This window comes from Procambarus clarkii, chromosome 14, assembly GCF_040958095.1.
Source record: "Procambarus clarkii isolate CNS0578487 chromosome 14, FALCON_Pclarkii_2.0, whole genome shotgun sequence".
In the NCBI taxonomy this organism is placed as follows: Eukaryota; Metazoa; Arthropoda; class Malacostraca; order Decapoda; family Cambaridae; genus Procambarus; species Procambarus clarkii.
In genome coordinates this window covers 45,973,505-45,996,531 of record NC_091163.1, presented here as the reverse complement: position 1 = coordinate 45,996,531, position 23,027 = coordinate 45,973,505, and the positions used below count along the sequence as shown (strand labels likewise).

Here is a 23,027-nt window from a genome sequence, read left to right as displayed (position 1 = left end):
GTGTGTGGTGGTTGTGTGTGTGTGGTGGTTGTGTGTGTGGTGGTTGTGTGTGTGGTGGTTGTGAGTGTGGTGGTTGTGTGTGTGGTGGTTGTGTGTGTGTGGTGGTTGTGTGTGGTGGTCGTTGTGTGTGTGTGGTGGTTGCGTGTGTGGTGGTTGCGTGTGTGGTGGTTGTGTGTGTGGTGGTTGTGTGTGTGGTGGTTGTGTGTGTGGTGGTTGTGTGTGTGGTGGTTGTGTGTGTGGTGGTTGTGTGTGTGGTGGTTGTGTGTGTGGTGGTTGTGTGTGTGGTGGTTGTGTGTGTGGTGGTTGTGAGTGTGGTGGTTGTGTGTGTGGTGTTTGTGGGTGTGGTGGTTGTGTGTGTGGTGGTTGTGAGTGTGGTGGTTGTGAGTGTGGTGGTTGTGTGTGTGGTGTTTGTGGGTGTGGTGGTTGTGTGTGTGGTGGTTGTGTGTGTGATGGTTGTGTGTGTGATGGTTGTGAGTGTGGTGGTTGTGTGTGTGGTGTTTGTGGGTGTGGTGGTTGTGAGTGTGGTGGTTGTGTGTGTGATGGTTGTGTGTGTGATGGTTGTGAGTGTGGTGGTTGTGTGTGTGGTGGTTGTGAGTGTGGTGGTTGTGAGTGTGGTGGTTGTGTGTGTGGTGTTTGTGAGTGTGGTGGTTGTGTGTGGTGGTTGTGTGTGCGATGGTTGTGTGTGTGATGGTTGTGAGTGTGGTGGTTGTGTGTGTGGTGGTTGTGTGTGTGGTGTTTGTGGGTGTGATGGTTGTGTGTACTCACCTTATTGTGCTTGCGGGGGTTGAGCTCTGGCTCTTTGGTCCTGCCTCTCAACCGTCAATCAACTGGTGTACAGATTCCTGAGCCTACTGGGCTCTATCATATCTACATTTGAAACTGTGTATGGAGTCAGCCTCCACCACATCACTTCCTAGTGCATTCCATTTATTAACTACTCTGACACTGAAAAAATTCTTTCTAACGTCTCTGTGGCTCATCTGGGTACTAAGTTTCCACCTGTGTCCCCTTGTTCGTGTCCCACCCGTGCTGAAGAGTTTGTCTTTGTCCACCCTGTCAATTCCCCTGAGAATTTTGTAGGTGGTTATCATGTCTCCCCTTACTCTTCTGTTTTCCAGGGATGTGAGGTTCAGCTCCTTTAGCCTTTCCTCGTAGCTCAATCCTCTCAGTTCCGGGACGAGCCTGGTGGCATACCGCTGAATCTTCTCTAACTTTGTCTTGTGTTTAACTAGGTATGGACTCCAGGCTGGAGCTGCATACTCCAGGATTGGTCTTACATAAGTGGTATACAGGGTTCTGAAAGATTCCTTACACAAGTTTCTGAAGGCAGTTCTTATGTTGGCCAGTGTGTGGTGGTTGTAAGTGTGGTGGTTGTGTGTGTGTGTTTACTAGTTGTGTTTTTACGGGGGTTGAGCTTTGCTCTTTCGGCCCGCCTCTCAACTGTCAATCAACTGTTTACTAACTACTTTTATTTATTTATTTTTTTCCACACCACACGCACACACACACCCCAGGAAGCAGCCCGTGACAGCTGACTAACTCCCAGGTACCTATTTACTGCTAGGTAACAGGGGCATTCAGGGTGAAAGAAACTTTGCCCATTTGTTTCTGCCTCGTGCGGGAATCGAACCCGCGCCACAGAATTACGAATCCTGCGCGCTATCCACCAGGCTACGAGGCCCTGTGTGTGTGGTTGTGTGTGACGGTTGTGTGTATGGTGGTTGTGTGTGTGGTGGTTGTGTGTGTGGTGGTTGTGTGTGTGATGGTTGTGTGTGTGGTGGTTGTGAGTGTGGTGGTTGTGGGTGTGGTGGTTGTGTGTGTGGTGGTTGTGAGTGTGGTGGTTGTGTGTGTGATGGTTGTGAGTGTGGTGCTTGTGTGTGTGATGGTTGTGAGTGTGGTGCTTGTGTGTGTGGAGGTTGTGTGGTAGTTGTGTGTGGTGGTTGTGTGTGTGGAGGTTGTGTGGTGGTTGTGTGTGGTGGTTGTGTGTGTGGTGGTTGTGAGTGTGAGTAGTAGGGATGGCAACGCACAGGGGATTTTTTTGGGGGGGGGGGGAAATCCCCTGTGTGAGCCATGGTTTTCAGGTCCAAAATCCCGTGTGTGAGCCATGGTTTTCAGGTTCCAAAATCCCGCGTGTGAGCCAGGGTTTTGAGGTCCAATATCAAGCGTGTGAGCCAGGGTTTTGAGGTCCAATATCCCGCGTGTGAGCCAGGGTTTTGAGGTAAATTTTGTCAGTCACAGATTTTAGAAGTTGTTAAAGTTCTTATGATGAAAATAATTTCCGAGACTTAGAAGTTTGTTAAAGTTCTTATGGGAGAAATTCAAATTCGTGTTTATGAGCCAGGGTTTTCAGGTAAATTTTGTCAGTCACAGATTTTAGAAGTTGTTAAAGTTCTTATAATGAAAATAATGTCATTCGAGTTTGTTAAAGTTCTTATGATGAAAATAATTTCCGAGACTTTAGAAGTTTGTTAAAGTTCTTATCATGAAATAATGTCATACGAGTTTTGTTAAAAGTTCTTTATTACTTAGAAACTAGTATATTGCTATATATCTGATTCATTTCCCTGCCATCCCCCCTCCCTCACCTTTCCCTCCACCTACATCTCCCGCTCATATACCTTACACCCCCCCTCCTCCCCTTACCTCACAATCTCTCGGGTCACCTGTATTTACCTTACGCCAGCCAGCCAGACGCCGCATGCAGGTCACCTCTTATCTTATCTTATCTTCTCCATAATATCTGGACCGTCCGTCCACTCTCTCTCTCTCTCTCTCTCTCTCTCTCTCTCTCTCTCTCTCTCTCTCTCTCTCTCTCTCTCTCTCTCTCTCTCTCTCTCTCTCTCTCCTCTTCATATTATTCTCTCTTCCTATTTTTCTGACATCATAATGTTTTATTCCCTTTTTTCATTAACCAGTCAGTTTTACACAAATCAACCGAGGCATCTCAATGTAACCTTTATTACTGAAACTGCCTCCGAGGCTATCTAAGCTGGCACCAGCTACCTGCCCCCCCCCCCCAGGCTATCTGCCCGAGGCAATCATCACCTGATTACCTGCCCTGACATCTACCAGTCATTGTCAGCGTTCGCCACTGTAATAATTTATATATATATATATATATATATATATATATATATATATATATATATATATATATATATATATATATATATATATATATATATATATATATACATTAGGCGTTAATAAAACATATTTATTTATTTATAATTTATTTAGTCATCTAATTTTAGTTTACACAATTTATAATAAAGAGTTTAATCCCAGTATTCGCCAATCATTCTCGCTATTAATAAAACAGCCAAACGCTCACTCAGGGACACATTATTGTTATTACGCTCATTCGGGGGCCCCCTCAGATCGCCTAAGGCCAAAGTCTTAGTTTTGTCAGTCACAGATTTTAGAAGTTGTTAAAGTTCTTATAATGAAAATAATGTCATACGAGGTTGTTAAAGTTCTTATGATGAAAATAATTTCTGAGACTTTAGAAGTTTGTTAAAGTTCTTATCATGAAATAATGTCATACGAGTTTTGTTAAAAGTTCTTATTTGTTTCTTACTTAGAAACTAGTATATTGCTATATATCTGATTCATTTCCCTGCCATCCCCCCTCCCTCCCCCCCCCCTTACCTCACAATCTCTCGCGTCACCTGTATTTACCTTACGCCAGCCAGCCAGACGCCGCATGCAGGTCACCTCTTATCTTATCTTATCTTCTCCATAATATCTGGACCGTCCGTCCACTCTCTCTCTCTCTCTCCTCTTCATATTATTCTCTCTTCCTATTTTTCTGACATCGTAATGTTTTATTCCCTTTTTTCATTAACCAGTCAGTTTTACACAAATCAACCGAGGCATCTCAATGTAACCTTTATTACTGAAACTGCCTCCGAGACTATCTAAGCTGGCACCAGCTACCTGCCCCCCCCCCCCCAGGCTATCTGCCCGAGGCAATCATCACCTGATTACCTGCCCTGACATCTACCAGTCATTGTCAGCGTTCGCCACCGTAATAATTTATATATGTATATATATACATTAGGCGTTAATAAAACATATTTATTTATTTATAATTTATTTAGTCATCTAATTTTAGTTTACACAATTTATAATAAAGAGTTTAATCCCAGTATTCGCCAATCATTCTCGCTATTAATAAAACAGCCAAACGCTCACTCAGGGACACACTATTGTTATTACGCTCATTCGGGGGCCCCCTCAGATCGCCTAAGGCCAAAGTCTTAGAGGCCTACACTTTCAGTCAACATTCAATCTTCATCCTGTTCACAAGGTTCTCCCAGCATAGTCATATCATCATGTCACTGTGTGTCCTGTGCCTGTCTCCTCTCAACAACGAAATCAGGCATGTGTGTCAAACACGATGTTTAACATGCCTAGGTGAAATGTCCATCAACGCTCTTCAAGAATGCAGACTGTACTGTATAGGATGCAACGGGTCTACGCCGCCTGGACATTTTGACGTAACCTGTACCAGCTGTGGACAACTCTATTGTGCAAATCGTAAGTACCACTTTTCACGCACATTCAATAAACTTTCAAAGAAAATATATATCTGAAACACACATACATACATACAGACAGTTAATTTATATATATTATTCTTATTTCAGTTCATGGTTCTACTTCCTGCCCGTACTGTCGTTGGTCCGTTAACCAGGAACCTCCCACCGAAGCCAGAAACGTCATTGAACCTCCACCCAAACGCCGTCGCATCGTAAATAACCGTACGTTTTCACAATAATTTTCGTAATTTAAAAAGTTAATAATTGTATATTTTAACAAGTGTATAAACAAGTAATATGTACTCATACAGAAAAATGTTTCCATTACAGGAGTTCCTATTCGTGATCAAGAGAATCTCATACTTGGTGGAATCAACATCCCAGCTCGTAAGTAATATTATTATTTATCTGTACTTCAGTTTTTCCTCTTATTTAGACTTTTTGTTTTTCCTCTTAATAAATCCTCTTATTTAGACGATATTTTCCTCTTAAAGTTACAACATTGTTTTCCTATTAAGGTTTTCAAATCCTCTTAATGTTTTCAAATTTGCTTTCCTCTTAACGTTTATTCATTGCTAATATTATATTACAGAATCGCCCCTGGATTCAACCCAACCCTCTGAGTGAAGCACGCCTGTACGCAGTCAACCCCAGCTTTCCCAGGTGCTAGAAGAAGATGCACCAGACGGCAACCTGCAGGCTTCCTCAGATGAAGAAGAAGACAATCAACTCCCTGTTCATGACATATCAGATGAAGAAGTCAACGCTCCAGATTCCCCAGAGGTACTTAACTTAGATAACGTTTTTCCGCGAGTGTTAGAAGTCATACGCCATTTCGAAGGATCATTCTCGAGACATTCATTCTCCATTCCCGGTCATTTAGACGCTGACCCCAGCGTATATATAAATAGGTATAGGGAATTTTTTATAGAATATATAGACAATCAGTTCAGACTAATACAGGAAGAATTCCCTCCCTCATTTCACATTTACCCTGACGTAAGCCTAATTTTGCAAAAACTTAATCATGCCGACGATCAATATGAAATATTAGACGAAGTATTTTCAGTTAGAGGCGAAACTCAGACTGTTACACAGGAAGAGGTGGAAGTTCTCATAAATTCATGGGTTGACGAAATGTCTGCTAAAATTGACGAATGCCTAAAAAATTTCCAATCCTCAAGTGTAGGAATTCATTCCATTTCGGGCTTTGCCATTAATTTTTCATATATTCGCCACCCTATGCACCTTGGATCATATATACCATATCCTGCAAAATTAAGGGGTAAAGAATCAGTATTTAATCCTGAAAGTGAAGGAGATGAGTGTTTGTTACAGTGCATTGCGGCGTATAAAAACTTAGCATTGGGCAGGACTATGAATAACGTTAGACATCATTACAAAAACCTTCAATGGTGTAGAAGATTCGTAGTATGGGCAGATGAAACCAGATTCCCTGTATCATTTGATAATCTTAAGAAAATAGAGAAGCTTAACAAAATTTCTATTTATATTTATACAGTAACTCATGAAAGTAACAGATGCTATCTTAGTTTAGCTAGGAAAAGCCAGGAAAAGTATGTCGATAAAGTCCCTTTGTTGTTATTAGAAGGCAAGCATCTTTGCCTGATCAAGGACTTTGATAAATTTGTAAAGAGTATTAACCACCACTCTGGAAGGATTCCTAACACTCATAAATTCTGCAAAATTTGCCTTTTGCATGCCCCCTTAGATGAAATTCAGGCTCACGAAGAGTCATGCACTGTATCCCAAGTATTTTCGTTCTATAATCCTAATGATAAAATAATTTTTAAAAATTACGGTAGGACCTATAGCCCAACTCACACCGCCTATTACGATTTTGAATGTCGTTTAGACCGTCAAAATCCTAGAGGCATGGTGGAATGTAAGCATAAAGCAATTGCTTATGTTTACATGATTTTAGACAGGGAATTCAATGTCGTAGAAACGTATTCTTACGTAGGTCCAGACGCGGTTAATCATTTTATTACAAAGCTAGAAGCCTTATGGAAAGCTATTCATGCTCAGCTCCCCAACTTCCCTAAGAACTTGTCTAGAGAACAGGAAAGAATGTTTCAAAGACAAAATACGTGTCAATTGTGTCATCAAACTTTCAAGAATAAGAAAGATAAACATAGACATCATAATCATGCTATTCAGGAAAATAATTACTTAGGTGCTTATTGTGCTCGTTGCAATTTACAATGTAAAAATGCTCGTAGATATTTGACCACATTTTCCCATAATGCTGCCTATGATCTTGGAATTATACTTAAAGAACTGCCCAAAAAATCCTCACCGCGATGTAGAAATTCTAACCAAGGAAGGATTGAAATTTATGCAAGTCATCATAGGTGAACTTAAATTCCTAGATAGCCTAGCTCTCCTTAATGGGTCATTAGGAACCTTAGCAAAAGAGCACGTTGCCAGTAAGAAACCCACCAAGTATACTGAACACATACTAAATGGCGTATCCGATGAAGCTAAAGCTCTGTTAATTAAAGGTAAACAAAGCCTATGTTATGATTATATTTCTTCCATGGACGTGTTAGACGAACCTCAGCTCCCGTCGCGAGATAAGTTTTACAATGTTTTACATGACGCTCCACTGTCTGAAGAAGATTATAACAATGCTCTTAAAGTATTTAATTTAGGGAACTGTACAAACATCAAGGATTACCTCATGTTATATTTAAAAGTTGACGTAGGAATGTTAGTTGATATATTTACACTTTGGCGAACATCACTGAAAGAAATTTATGAACTAGATATTGTTTTCTATGTATCACTTCCTAGTTATGCTTGGGAAGCGTTCTTATTTAAATCAAAAGTTGTACTTGACTATGTGTATGATCAGAATGTATATGATTTGTTGAGAAGGAATCTTAGAGGGGGGTTCACATCTTCAATAAGACAATTTACACAGGCTGTTAACGAGCACACTACATCTAACCCTAGCTCTGATGACGATACTCACATTTTGTACCTCGACTTCAACAGCCTATATGCAGCGTGCATGGCTGAGGTACTTCCCCAGGGAGGGATTAGACAATTAACTGACCTTGAGCGGGATACCTTATTAGGGCAAGGTTACAACATATCCCCTGTGATCAAGACAAAGGTTATTGGATTTTATGCGATACAAAACATGTATCTCCCGAGGTAGCCAGGTATACTGATGATCTGCCCCTTGTACTGTCTCATACTAATATAACTGAGGAGTTTTTATCAGAGTACAGTAAGAAAACCCTTAATGATGAAAAGCGTAAACTCCCACCTAAAAATACTAAGTTAATTGCATCCCACTTGCCCCAAAACAACTACTTAGTAAGCCTTGATTTCCTGCAATTGCTATTAAAACTTGGACTAGAAGTTGAACGAGTAAAAACAATCTATGAATTTAAACAGGCTCCCTATTTAAAAGATTTTATTTCAACCAACATTCGAGAACGAGCCAATACCACCTGTAAAGTTAAAGAAAAAGCCTTTAAACTCATAAGTAATAGTCTGTACGGGAAATCAATGACAAATATATATCGATATGCTAATACTCACCATCTAGTAACGACAAAACATTCATTCTTAACTCATGCAAGAAACCCTTTGTATAAACGAGCTGTCTCTTTAGGTCCAGATAGGGTTCTCTGTACAGTAATGAAAGACATCCTTAAAGTTACCACTCCTTCTTACATGGGATATCAGATCTTGCAGATAGCCAAGAGACGTTTATACGAGTTCTGGTATAATGTAGTTAAAGCCCATTATGGGGAGAGAGCTAGACTAATTTATACGGATACAGACTCATTCATATTTACTCTGACCTGTAAAGATGCTTTCCAAGAAATGACAAAAGCTCATCTAGTAGATTATATGGATTTCAGTAATTTTGACAAAGATCATCCCATGTATTCAGCTACTCGCAAAGGTGAATTAGGACTCCTCAAGTCAGAAGTAAAGCAGAAAATTATAACTGAATTAATTGCACTCAAGCCTAAAACTTACTCTCTCCTAACCCTTGATAATGAACATTTATGTAAATGTAAAGGGATTCCTTATCACCAACAAAAGAAAATAACACAATAGAGACAAATACAACTTTTAATTTTGTATCCCGATCCATTCGTAATGTTAATGGACAGATATGCACGTGTAAAACAACTAAGAGCGGTCTGTCAGCTTTTGATGACAAGAGGTACCTCATTAGTCCCACAGAGTCATTAGCTTACGGTCACCCAGACATTCCAGAGCGTGAGGTACAGGAAGAGGTACAGGTAGAGGTACAGGTAGAGGAAGGGGTGCAGGTAGAGGAAGAGGTGCAGGTAGAGGAAGAGGTGCAGGTAGAGGATCCAGTAATTGTAGATAATCCACAACCAAGACGTCAATTGTTCCCCATTTTTAATCTTTGGGAAAAGCGGGATAGAGTCGCTCAGCAATTATTCCCTAACAACTAAGTCTATGTTACTGTATTGTCTATGTATTATCTATAACTATATTCTATTGACTATGATTTATTTTGGTACTGTACTGGCTATGATTTGTTACTGTAATTGATATGAAATGACTATATTCAAATGTCTATAATATTGTATTGGCTATGATTTTCTTACTGTATTGGATATGATCAAATGGCTATGTTATGACTATACAGTAATTTATTTTGTTACTGTATATTCTATAATTTTATTACTGTATTGGATATGTTATGACTATGATTTTATTTGCTATGATATTTTGATATTGTATATTCTATGATTTTATTACTGTATTGGATATGTTATGACTATGATTTTATTGGTTATGTTTAAAATAAAAACTAGAATGTAGATTTCGTTTAAATACTACTTTCATTATATATTTGTAGTTAGTCTATTGAATCCTAGCAACATGGAAGGGCAGAAAAAAGTTATTACTGAAACCCAGTTGAATATATTTAGTGAACCGTCAAGAATTATTATTGCTGGATTTTCAAATGGTGGGAAGAGCTATTTATGTACTAAAATGATAGAGAAATATCAGCAGAACTTTGCAAAAATAATTATCTGTGGAAGCGGGTATAAAGAGTTGAGAACTAATCCACTCATTAAACATAAGATATCTTTTTACTCTGAAATTGTAAACCCTTTAGACGATCGGGATCCAGAGGACACATCTCATATATTAGTCGTTTATGATGACTTGTATGTTGAATCTACAAACTCTAAAATAGTAAGTGATATATTTACTAAGGGACGGCATGAGAACATCTCTGTTATTTTTATAACCCAAAATATATTTTTCAGTGGGAAATTTTCTAGATCTATAAGTTTAAATGCATCTCATTTTATTCTGCTTAAATCAAGAGACTTGTCCCAGATAGAAACATTAGGCAGGCAAATATTCGGAAAACAAGATGCCAAGAAATTTTTAGATATATATAAGAAAGTGATTTCTCGACAGTATGGGTATTTACTTGTTGACTTGGGCGTTAAAACACCCGAATCCATAATATTTAGGGGAAATATTGTAAATGAACCCCCATATGAAATAGTGTATCAATGGTGAACATTACACAAACTCTTAATAAGATATACAATGACCCCAAGTCCATAGGTGGGTTTGGTGGCGTTTTAAAATTGTATAAGGCTGCAAAGAAAACAATCCCTGAATTAACTATAAAAGATGTGAAAGACTATTTAAAAACGTCTAATGCATATACCTTACATCTATTAAAAAAACGTAAATTTAAACGAAGACGTATCTTAGCACCTAGACCTAAAGCTTTCTTTACCAGTGACTTGGCTGATATGACATTGTTAGCTAAGCACAACAATGATATTAAATATTTATTAGTTTGTGTTGATATATTTTCAAGGTTTGCACATGTAGTTCCACTATCCACTAAATCAGGTCAGAGTGTAAGTGAAGCCATGAAAGCTATTCTGGATTTACCTTCATGAAAAGGTGTAAGGAAGCTTAACACTGATAAGGGCGGTGAATTCTATAATAAATATATGAAACGATTGTTAGACAGTAAAAACATTGAACTGTACAGTGTATTTTCTCAGGAAACTAAAGCCAGCATTGCAGAGAGATTTATAAGAACATTGAAAACTAAGATATATAAATATTTAACGGCTTATAACACCTTAACCTATATAAATGTTTTACCTGATATGGCTAAAACGTATAATAGAACACCACATAGAGGATTAAAGGGGAAAATACCTATTGATGTACATGCTTTATCTTCGCCTCAAGATGTGACTAGGCAGTTTAAGCTCATGTATAAAGGAGAGCAGCAGACTAAGCCACGCATCAGTAATCATCTGTCTGTGGGAGATACAGTACGGCTTGCCTTATCTAATTGTATTTCAAAGTTCAAAAGAGGTTTTCATCAACAGAACACTAAGGAAATATTTACTATTGCTCAAATTGATACTAAACAACCTGTGCCTTTATATTATTTAAAGGACTTAAATAATAGACTTATAGAAGGCGGATTTTATAGAGAGGAGTTGACTCCCACCTACTTGTCAGATACATTTGAAATTGAGAGAATTATAAGTAAACGTAAAGTTGGTAATACTACTTTATATAAAGTTAGATACGCCGGTTACGACAGTTCATTTGATCAGTGGGTGAATTCAGATGACATGAAGAAACTATGAAGAAGCAGCCCTTAGCAAGTATCGTGGATTTATTGAACTATTAGCTAGATTAGGTTATAATTCTAGGAAAAAGTTAATTAAGACTCTTAAAAAGGAACATATACTTTGCCTATCTGAAATATTTAATAATTTCTTAAAAAATAAAATTGAAGTTGGGAAGCCTATTTTAAAGAGACTTTCTAAATATAGAGCTCTACTCCATACATTAGCCTGTAAGAAGAAGGCTATTTCACTCAAGAAAGACATATTAACAAGTAAAAGAGGAGGTAATTTATTGGGCATTTTACTTCCCATAGCTATAAATTTTATTTCAAGGCTATTTAATAAGGAATAATGAAAGAATTCTATCTTGTACCACGAAAAGCTATTGATCAACAGAAGCCTACGGCAGTAAGTGTTGAGAAGCCTACGACGACAGTGAGAACAAATCCTGTTATACAACACTTGATAGACTTAAGATTAAAGCTTAAGGATTATGATTTTGCAGTCTCCCTGTTAAATTATTTTAATACAACCGGACTTGTAAAGTGGGATGAGGAAGGGAACATTACATCACCAGTTACTGGGATCAATATTGTTGATGATGATATAGGCAGGATGTGCACTCCGAAATTGTTATTCCCAGAAGATAAATTGCCCATAGTCAAGTTGTTTTCTGGGGGGAGCCCCGTCGGCTCCCCGGAGCTATCCCAGGCTGATATGCTAATGTCAGACTTTGGCATCAGGCATGTGTATGGAGTTCTTAGGCCTACCGGGGACCACGGCCAGAACTGGGCCCCCTCAGAGAGGCAAGGGGAGCAATGGCCTATAGAAGCCCCCGTGTAGTTGGAAGCATTCTATGTCTGCCATCGACCGGAACAGGCACCCAGAAAGGTAAGCGCCCCAAAACAAACCCCTATTCTGGTTAAAATTGCTACCTAAAACCGAACTAGTGGATAGAACTCCCCAACCGAAAACAAGCAAACTAGTGTGACGTCACACACTGCCGCGCCGCTGTCTGCGCAGCTCCCCCCTCCCCGGGAGGGGGAAGGGGGAGCCCCAGACCTCCCGCGCCGGCTACCCACACCTCAGTTCTTGAGGCTGATGCTATAGGCGATGGTCGTGTGCTCTGGCTCCAGTGTCGCTACTGCACTGTGCTTTGCGTGTGGTGTTAGTTTTGTGGGTGCGAGAGCCAGGAGTTATCTTCAGTACTCGGGCTGCATGCGCCTAGGGCTGCCTTCCCTAGGTGCCCTGTAAGTACTGCCCTTGGGGCTTGGGGCCACCTTCCACAGGCTCCTCGGGGTCTGCCTCTGCTGGTCCGTTTTCCCTTTCGGTTTTTCGGCCGCCTGTTGGGCTCTTGGGTGTTCTGTTCTCCCTTGTTACCGGCAGGTAAGAGGCAGTTTGCACTAGTAGGGGCGCAGGGTGCTGCTCAGCTTGTATTTCCCGACATCGCGGCCGGCTCTGTTCCTTGGGGTTCGCTGTCCTCTTGCGGGGTTTTGTTTTTCTTTTTGTTTTTGCCTGGTGGGGGGTTCTGTCATTTTATTCAGTTTGTTTTTGCCCTTCCACTGTTCTCCTCGGTGGCGCCCCCTGCTAGGTCCCCGTGAGTGTACACGTCCCTGGGGTTCAGCTTTAGAAGTTTGCTTGGTAGTTTTTGGCGCCGGTTTGCAGCACCCTGCCTGGGACTACCTGAGCGCGAGTCCTCTTAAAGTAAACGCTCAGGACCCTGGGAATCCCCTAGGGGGTGCGTGGGTCCGATGGATGTGACCCCGGAGTCCCCACTCGCTGTGTGCGAGTTTGAGGGTTGCTCGGTCCCCTTGTCTCAGGGTGACCCTCATTGTTTTTGCCTCTGCCACGCTGCCTGTTGGGTTGGTGATACTTTCGACCCTGAGTCCTGTGAGTGTTGCTGCTTGCTTGTGACTCAATTTACCCAATCCTCTGATGATTCTATTCGGGTACAGGCGGCACGTGCGTTGCAGTCTAGGTTTCGACTGTTGCAACGCGCTCGGTTGGTTGCTTCCCCGGACGCCCCGGGGCTGCCCCGCTTTGCTTTTCGAGACCCGGACTTGGGGGTGGGGTCACTTCGATCCTGGTTCAGTCCGCACCTCCTCGTCCTTCCCCTTCTGTTCGTTCTGGTCCCCCGCCCCTGCTTCCGGCCCCGAAGCGTCTGAGGGTTTCGGGGTCGGAGCAGGGGTTACTTGATCTCGAGACTCGGGCAGCTTCGGGGGTTGCCCCTTTCGGGGGGGGCGGCAGAGGCATTCGAGTCTTCTCTCCCGGCCGAAGCTTCAGGGTCTGACCAGTGGGCCCCCCTTCCTCCAGCTTTTCCGGCTGCTCCGTCCTTGTCTTGTGGGGTCGGGACTTGGGGAGAGGACTCGGCCTCGGGTCCTGTGGTGACGGACCTCGAGGCTGGGGAGGGGCTGACTTGGGGGCCTTGGGCCCCGCTGGACCCCGCCTGGGTTTTTCTTCCCACTGAGCGGGGCTTATTGTTACAAGGAGTGGGGTTTTCTTTTCCCCCCTCTGCGTACGAGTTGGATTTGGTGTCGGCCCCTCCCCGGGTTCGGTTCCGTGTTCCCCCGGGTACGTCGGTTCCGTCCTTCCGGAGGTTTTCGGCTTATCGCATCCAACCTGGTGTGGTGCGAGCGGCCTTTGCAGCTTACCTCCTGCGTGACCCGGATTATGCCTCGGAAATGGATCCGTCCACGTTCAGGTTTGGGACTTCGTTCCCTTTCTGGCTCCGTTACGAGGTTCCGGAGTCGTCCTGGCTAGCAGACTGCCCCTTGTTTGGTCTGGATTCCTGGCATTCCTTCTGTCGTTCCCGCACGCTGGAGTGGCGGGAAGCTTCCACGGTGCTTCAGGTTTTCCTGGGGGGTGAACTTGAGTACCTGAATGAGTGCTTGTTTGCCCCTGCCCTTCCCCGCGATGTGGGCGTTATTCAGCTCCATGTGCAGGTTCCCTCCCTTTCAGCGGCGCTCGTGGCGGAGGACTTGCGCGCCCGGGGCCTTTTGTGTTCGGCCTTGCGGTTCTTTTCCCTCCTGGAGCTGTCTTCGGATTGGCTCGTGGAGGATGTGGGGACGCTTGGGTCCGTCCCGGGGTCCGGCACCTTGTCCTCGGCTGCGCGTTCGTCGGCTGCCTTGTTGAAGCTGTTCACGCCGATTTTGCGGGATGCGGTTTCCCTGTTCTATGCTTCCCGTCTCGCGTGTCGGCAGGCGGTGCTGGGTTCCTCCGTGGAATCTGCTTGGGCTCTGGCTCTTAGGCGTTCTTCACCTTTTTGTCCTCTCCTGTTTGGGGAGTCGGCCGTGGCGCAGTTTATTCAGGCTGCGTCGGCGGCTTGTCGTCCGATGTCGGACTTGTTGGTTTTCCGGGGGTCCCGGGGTGGGTCTTCCCGGAAAGGTCGTGCCAGGGCTCGGGGTTCCTCTCGTCGTGGTAGGCCTCTGGTGTCAGGTTTGGGGTTGGCTCCTCCTGCGGACCCTCCCTCGTCTGGTCGGCGCGGTGTTCGCGCTGTGCGGGGTTCTGGGTCTCGTAAGGGTCGCCGGCCCTTTCGCGGTTTGCCCCCTTGACGGGGCGATGGGGGGGCGGCTTGCCCTGTTCGCCCGCGCCTGGTCCCACGATTCATGGGCCTTTCGGGTCGTGTCTCGCGGCCTGCGGTGGCGTTGGGTGGCCCCTCCCCCCTTTGGGGGGTCGGGGCTGGCAGGGCAGGCTTCTTCCCCTGCGCTCTGTCGAGTCGTCTTGGAGTGGGTACGCTTGGGCGTCGTCGAAACGATGTCGTCCCTCAGATGGGTTTCCCGTCTGTTTCCGGTTCTGAAACGGGACTGCGCGGACCTGCGGTTCATTCTGGACTTGTCCCGTCTGAACCCCTGGGTTCATTGCCCCTCCTTTCGGATGACTACGCTGTCTCAGGTTCGGCTCCTCTTGGAGCCGGGTGCTTGGATGGTGTCCCTGGACCTCCGGGACGCTTATTGGCATGTCCCGATTCATCCGCGGTTCAGGGACTGGCTCGGTTTTGTAGTGGGGCGTCTGAGTTACCGCTTTCGTTGTCTCCCGTTCGGGTTGAACCTGGCACCTCGCGTGTTCACACGCCTTACACGGGTTGTGGTGGCTCGTTTGCGTCTCCTAGGTGTTCGGGTGTTGGCCTACCTCGACGACTGGCTGGTTTGGGCTCCCAGCCAGTCAGCTTGCTTGCTAGCCAGGGATTTGGTTCTTTTTCAGCTCGCCGGGTTCGGGTTCTTGGTGAACTGGAGGAAGTCCCATCTGGTTCCCTCTCAGGTTCGGACTTGGCTGGGTCTCGTGTGGGACTCTCGAACTGCCTCCTTGTCTCTCCCTCCGGAGTCTCTCCTGCGGCTGCGGTCCCGCCTTTGTCTGTTTCTGGAGGGCCCTCGGGTCACCCGGCGGTTGCTCGAGGGGCTGTGCGGGAGCCTGAACTTCGCGATGGTGGTCTACCCGCCGGGTCGGGTTTGGCTTCGACGGCTGTTCTGGTTCCTTCGGGGTTCCCCCTTCCGCCTCTCTCGCGATCGCAGAGTTTGGTCCCCGGGGGACTTGCGTCGGTTGCTGCGTCACCGGCTTCCTCTTCGGGTTTTTCGGGGTTCAGTGCCTTGGCGCCTACCCGAGCCCTCGCTCGATGTGTACACGGATGCGTCGTCTCTCGGCTGGGGTTTTGTGACCAGGGCTCACCAGGCCGGCCAGGGGCGTTGGGATCCGTCCTTCCGTCGAGCTCACAGTACGGTGCGGGAGTTCGCGGCAGTGTGGTTTGCTCTGGGGAGGATTCGGGTGGCCCGCGGATCGACGATTCGGCTCCATTCGGACTGCTCTCCGGTGGTTCATTGCCTGAACCGCGGGGGTTCGATGCGGTCCTTGTCTCTTTGGGGTTGGTCGCTTCGGGTGACTCGTCTGCTGAGTTCTCGGGGTTTGGCTCTCCTGGCGGTTCACGTACGGGGCGTGTCCAACGTCTTGGCCGACGCCCTGTCTCGCTTCGTTCCCCTCTCCACGGAGTGGACGGTCGACGACGAGTCCTTCCGTTGGCTTTGCCAGACGTTTGGGCGCCCCGAAGTGGACCTCTTCGCGTCGGCGTGGTCGCGGCGTCTTCCCGTTTATGCGGCGCCCTTCCCCGATTGCGAGGCCGTCGGGGTCGATGCCTTTCGGCTAGACTGGTCGAGGTGGGGGTTCCTGTACCTCTTTCCCCCGGTTCGGCTGTTACTCCAGGTCCTGACTCGCTTAGAGACTTACCGGGGGAGAGTTGTCCTTCTGGCCCCTTGGTGGCCGGCCCAGCCTTGGTTTCAGGCGCTGGTTGCTCGGTGTCCGAACCCGAGGGTTTTCCCGCGGCTCCGCCTCTTTCAGCAGATCGGGCCGGTACGTCACGTAGCTGGTTCGATCTTCTCCTCGAGTCTTCGCGTATGGTTTTTTTGACTCGAGTCTATCATCATCTCTATAGTGATCAGGTGGCCTCCTTGTTGGTGTCCCACCTGAGGGCTTCTTCTCGGCGGCAGTATGAAGTTTCCTGACGGTCCTTCCGTTTCTTTTTGCGTCTTCGTCGTGTTCGCTCCTTGTCTGTTCGGGTGGTTTTGTCCTTCCTCTCGTGGTTGTTTCAGGACCGTCATCTTATGCCTAACACTGTCGCTTCGTATCGTGCGGCGCTGGCGGAGCCGCTTCAGCTTGCTTTCGGTATCGATGTTACGTCTGCACCGTTTCGCAAGCTGTCTCGTGCATTGTTTCACCTCCGGCCTGCTCATGCATCACCTGAGCCGTCCTGGTCTTTGGACAGTGTGCTCGCTTTCCTTTTATCTCCTCGTTTCGTTGTGGCCCCTTCGGTCCAGGATTGTTTTTCCAAGGCACTTTTCTTGTTGGCTTTGGCCTCTGGGGGTCGGGTAGGGGAGCTTCATGCTCTCCTCCGGCGCAGGGGTTTCTGCTCTTTTGGTCGTGGTGATAGTTTTGTTCGTTTGCAGCCGTCTCCTTCTTTTCTGGCGAAGAATGAGACTGCTGCGTTCCGGAGGGGTCCATGGGTGGTTGATGCTTGGTTGGTCAGGCCGGGGGTGCATCATGTTTTGTGTCCGGTTGCGGCGCTTCGCCGTTATTTGCGCACCACAGCTTCTGTGTCCAGGGACGTGCTGTGGGTTGATCCGGTTTCCCTTCTTCCCTGTTCGCGGGTTCGGGTCTCTCAGGTCGTCCGCAGGGTTATTAGGTCCAGCCAGCCTGCGGTCTATCCCCGTGCCCATGACGTTCGTAAGTTCGCGGCTCTTGCTGCCGTCTTTGGGAATATGTCTTGGTCTGATATTCGGGCGCGGGGATTTTGGCGGTCGAACAGGGTCCTGGCTGCTCGTTACCTTGTGAATGTCCCTGGGCCTCGTCGGGCCTGTGTTGCTTTGGGTCGGCGGTTGCAGCCAGTTGTCTCGGCTTCGAGTTGAGGGGTGAGCGACGACCGCCTCCCGGGTAAGTCCCTCTTTTTCTGTCTGTGGGTAGTTAGCTCCGGGGAGCCAACGGGGCTCCCCCCAGAAAACCAGCGTTGAATGTAATGAAACGCCATTTTCTGGGTGAGTCCCGAAGGCTCCCCGGCATCCCTCCCTCCCTCCGGTCGGCGGTTTTTCGCGTTTTTGACATCCAGCCTCAAGAACTGAGGTGTGGGTAGCCGGCGCGGGAGGTCTGGGGCTCCCCCTTCCCCCTCCCGGGGAGGGGGGAGCTGCGCAGACAGCGGCGCGGCAGTGTGTGACGTCACACTAGTTTGCTTGTTTTCGGTTGGGGAGTTCTATCCACTAGTTCGGTTTTAGGTAGCAATTTTAACCAGAATAGGGGTTTGTTTTGGGGCGCTTACCTTTCTGGGTGCCTGTTCCGGTCGATGGCAGACATAGAATGCTTCCAACTACACGGGGGCTTCTATAGGCCATTGCTCCCCTTGCCTCTCTGAGGGGGCCCGGTTCTGGCCGTGGTCCCCGGTAGGCCTAAGAACTCCATACACATGACAGCCTGGGATAGCTCCGGGGAGCCTCCGGGACTCACCCAGAAAATGGCGTTTCATTACATTCAACGCTGGTTTTTTTCTTTGACCTCTACACCTAAGAATTTATTTAGAAATGTAGATGCGAAAAATCAAGTGTTTTCTCCTCCGGGTTTGAAGAGGAAGATCAAGGCTGGAGATGGAGAGTCTACCTGGATACCATATTAAGGTGAGTTTCTGTTTATTTTTATCATTTACTATTAGTCTACAGGATGGATAGTTACGTTATATATGCAGCGAGTAACTCTGATACTGATGTATTTAAAAACAATGCTCCCAATGCTTTTGAAAATAGATTACATAATCAGCTGCCTTTAGACCCGAATAAAGCTTATGAAGTGTGCCTGAAGAATATATTCCTGCCTCCATCTTATTTCGCTGTTAAGAGGAATGATCCGGAAAGTTTTATTTCAGTTCAACTTCTAGTGTCTAATAAAAATTTATCTGATTTGAGCACGGTGAATACGTCTTTCACTTTAAAGTCGGATATTTTAGCCAGTGATAATTGCATAGAGCTAACGACTATTTTAAATAGAGAAATTTCAACTATATTTTAAAAAAGTTCATTGAGTTTTATAGAATCCCTACTTAAATATAATTTCCCAGACCATGGGGACGTTTATATGAAATATGATTCGAGTATTAATCGAATTAAGTTTAATGCAGCATTTAGTGAGAAGTTGTTAAAATTATTTATTACAAAGGATGGTAAATTAGTTGTTCGAATTTCTTTATCTTTCGGTCGAAATATATGTAAAGTTATTGGAGCTGAAGTAGGGAAAGCCTATGATATTTTTATTATGAATAAACTACCTAATAACAGGTTAACTGTACAAGATACATGCTATTATCATCCTAGGCCGGTAGGCCGTATAGATTTCTTGTGTGTATATTGTGATAAGGTGCAGCCCACCATGTTTGGTAATCAGATTGTAAATATCTTGGATGTTGTTTCGTTTCAAAGTAATGTAACACACAGGAAATTATATAAACCTTTAAATACGACTAATATTGATGGCATCAGTATTAGATTAACAGATCAAGATGGGGAGCCTGTATATTTTGAAAAGGATGGATGTACGATTGCAGTATTACATATTAGACCCATTGATATATAATGGTAAGAGTAGAGGGAGTTTATCATTCTCTCCTGGCATGTTTAAACATGAGGGTCGGGTTTGTACAGCTGTCTGTTGACGAGGTAGGGCGATTTATCGCTCCTCGAGGGAAGAGAGGTGGAGCACTGGGCGATATTACTGTTTTTGATTAGAAGACATTTAAGAGGAGGTGGAATATTAAGTTTCTTAACTGGTCTAGCTCGTAGAGCAACACCTTTTCTATTAAAAACTATTATGCCAGCAGCATTGACAATGGGACAGAATGTTTTGCAGGATATAAATGCAAGCCAAGGTACTTTGAAAGATTCAATTAGAAAACGCGGTATGGAAACATTGAAAAGTATAGGTCCTAAATTGATAGCAGGTGGCCGAATAACGAAAAGACCTGCCTATATAAAGAAAATGGATAGATATAAAGACGTGTTTTCATAAAACAGTACTAGTTGTATGCTAGACGCAGACATGATGAGTGTAAATGCTCCTAGTGCAGCATTGCAAGTTCCTTTAGAAAATTATACAGCTGCTATAAGCGATGGCTTTCCTAAAGTTAATCCGCATAGAATGGTTGAAAGTACGATATTTTCAAGACAGACACAGGATATTTTACCTGTGAATTCAAGTATTAACAATAAATTTAAAGATTCTTATATTGAATTCCGTATCCCAGGAGTTAAGGGACAATTTATTGATCTTTCGAGCTTGACGCTAGAACTGATGGTTGAATTAACGGGACCTGACGGAATTACGGCTTTAGCGGATATTAAAAATGCATCAATAATCAATGGTTTGTCCCAGACAATGTTTAAAGCTGTAACTGTTTATTTAAATGAGCAAGTGGTGGAAACTAATTCACTATTTTCATATTTATCTTATGTAAAGCTAATGACAACGCTTTCTGAATGTAAAGCTGTAAGATTTAAAGAACTGACGTATTTCTATAATGATGTTTTTCCTGAAAAATATGATGCAGATTATTTTAAGAATGCCTCAGAAGACCTTAAATCTAGATTTCTAAAGTTAAAAACTGAGGGAGTAAATTGTTGCTTTAAACTGCTATTGGACATTACAACTTTGAGCGAATATCTTTTGGATGGAATTGATATTCGTTTGAGATTAGAATTTAACAGTGATCCGTGGGTTATAAACAGTATTGAATCTGGATACAAGTTTAACATAAAACTAGCTAGAATGTGGATTGATCGGATAACTCCATTCGCATCTGGATTGGAGGCTATTAATAGAGCTCTGGCTGAACAAAATACGCCAGTTACATATACGTTTGATAAGACACTCCACAAGACGTTCATTCTTGGTAATGGGCAGCAGAGATTAAGTATTGACCAGCCATGGGGGAGCATTATCCCAGATAAATTATTTATTATGATGACGGATATGGAAGCAATATCCGGAGCGTATACACTTAATCCACTTTATTTTGATCACTGCAATTTATCTAATGTATATATTACACGTGATGGGACAAACTTATTTAATATAACTTGCAAGTTCCCGAATAAATGTTCGAAACTATACTACGAGACTCAAAATACAGTAGGCTCTAACGCTTGCATTACCTTGACATATAATTCATTTATAAAAGGAAGAACGTTATTGGCATTTAGACTAACGCCTGAGGAATTGAGAGATACCCTTCCTATAGAGGCTTCGGGAAACCTGAGAATTACATTAGAATTTGCTGTTCCAGTGAAATCAAATAAAGTTATTATTTTATTCGGAAATACAACGGGAGTATTGAGAATTTATTCCGATAGGCGAGTTGTGTGTGATACAAGAGCATGAACTGCAAACAAATTAATACGGCATTGAACAATATGAAGGGTAGTAAAGCTAAATATATTGGATGCTATTTAGCGACGGATATATATAGAATAATGAAGCAAATACAGGATAGGCCGATTATGTTTATAATAAATACCTTAGGAAGAGACTCTAAGGAAGTAATGGGTCACTGGATTGCTGTATATAAATCTAAACGGAAAATAGTTATACTAGATTCATATGGAATAAATGTGTATTCGCCCTACATTTCGGAGTTTTTAAATTATTATAAAGCCTGTGATGTATACACGTTTACAGAGCGACTTCAGAGTTTAAATACATACGTATGCGGGCTATATGCGATGTTTTTCTGTTACCATCTTTCAAACAAGGATCTAAAAACTGCATTAAAGCTATTTGAAACTAGTTTTACTTACGGAGATTATATGCAGAATGATAGGAACGTAATGAGGCTATCTTATGCTTTATTTAAAAATATGCCGAGCTGCTATGAAACGCTGTGTTATGATAAGAGCGATATTTGTTGGAAAATGTGCTTGGAGACGACTGGCTGAATGAAGCTATAACAAAATTATCTAACGGAAAATGGTGAGTACATTTGTTTCGAGGTTTTATGTGTATGATAAATATTGTACATGTGTAAACGCTATCTGAAACTGTTATTCTTTATTACAGAGATAAGGAATGAATAGGACGGATATTATACAAGCGGATTGAGGAGTGAGCTTCTTAGAACTTCGGGCTAAATGAGTCGTTTATTATACATTGTGTAAACTAAGAATTAGATGACTAAATAAATTATAAATAAATAAATATGTTTTATTAACGCCTAATGTATATATATAAATTATTACGGTGGCGAACGCTGACAATGACTAATAGATGTCAGGGCAGGTAATCAGGAGATGTTTGCCTCGGGCAGATAGCCTGGGGGCTGGTAGCTGGTGCCAGCTTAGATAGTCTCGGAGGCAGTTTCAGTAATAAAGGTTACATTGAGATGCTTCGGTTGATTTGTATAAAACTGACTGGTTAATGAAAAAAGGGAATAAAACATTACGATGTCAGAAAAATAGGAAGAGAGAATAATATGAAGAGGAGAGAGAGAGAGTGGAGGGACGGTCCAGATATTATGGAGAAGATAAGATAAGATAAGATTACCGAGGTGACCTGCATGCGGCGTCTGGCTGACTGGCGTAAGGTAAATACAGGTGACGCGAGAGATTGTGAGGTAAGGGGGGTGTGAGGTATATGAGCGGGAGATGCAGGGGGAGGGAAAGGCGAGGGAATTGAATTAGATATATAGCAGTATACTAGTTTCTAAGTAAGAATCCCATGGGAACTCTTAAAACTCGTATGACATTATTTAATGATAAGAACTTTAACAAACTTCCAAAGTCTCGGAAATTATTTTTATCATAAGAACTTTATCAAACTCGTATGACATTATTTTCGTCATAAGAATTCCTTAATTCCAAATCTGTGACTCCCCAAATTCACCTGAAACCCCTGACATGCTACACACGAATTTCTAAATTCACCTGAAAACCTTGACTCCCACAGGTAACTTTTTCCCCCAGAAAAAAAAATCACCTGTGGGGTGTCATACCTGCTACTGGGGTTAACACTGTCCACAGGGGATAATGGGGCTGACACTGTCCACATGTCATAGTGGAGCTGACACTGTCCACAGGTTGAGGACCTCCGCAGGATGAGTGAGCCCGTCAAGAACCTGGTGGAGGCTGGCCGGGTGGTGGCCGTCAAGAGCCTGGTGGAGGATGGCCGGGTGGTGGCTGTCCAGGAACACAAAGATGGCCGCCGCTCTGCCAGGATAACTCTACAAGACGGACAGCTGTACCTCCACCCACTCCTGCGTCAGCCCACGCCCGCCCACGCCCACACCATCCAGGTTACTTTATTACACCCACTAGTCTTACTGACA

At 44.2% G+C, this 23,027-nt stretch overlaps 2 protein-coding genes across 3 annotated transcripts in view; both read left to right on the top strand.

Annotated features, from left to right (window-relative positions):
• LOC123771011 (tripartite motif-containing protein 59-like) overlaps window positions 1-23,027 on the top strand; it is a 166,397-nt gene that overhangs the window by 102,630 nt on the left and 40,740 nt on the right. Inside the window, exon 5 of one of the 2 annotated variants that reach the window (XM_069324580.1) lies at window positions 22,779-22,994. The exons of the other annotated variant lie outside the window; for it this stretch is intronic. Coding sequence (XP_069180681.1) covers window positions 22,779-22,994 — 216 coding nt within the window. The remainder of the gene's footprint in view (window positions 1-22,778; window positions 22,995-23,027) is intronic. 2 annotated transcript variants of the gene reach the window in all.
• LOC138364630 (uncharacterized) lies at window positions 4,507-9,386 on the top strand. The gene is made up of 4 exons (XM_069324586.1): window positions 4,507-4,542; window positions 4,653-4,766; window positions 4,875-4,931; window positions 5,137-9,386. The coding sequence occupies exon 4, from the start codon at window positions 6,811-6,813 to the stop codon at window positions 7,729-7,731; it is 921 nt and encodes a 306-aa protein (XP_069180687.1). The 5' UTR covers window positions 4,507-4,542; window positions 4,653-4,766; window positions 4,875-4,931; window positions 5,137-6,810; the 3' UTR covers window positions 7,732-9,386.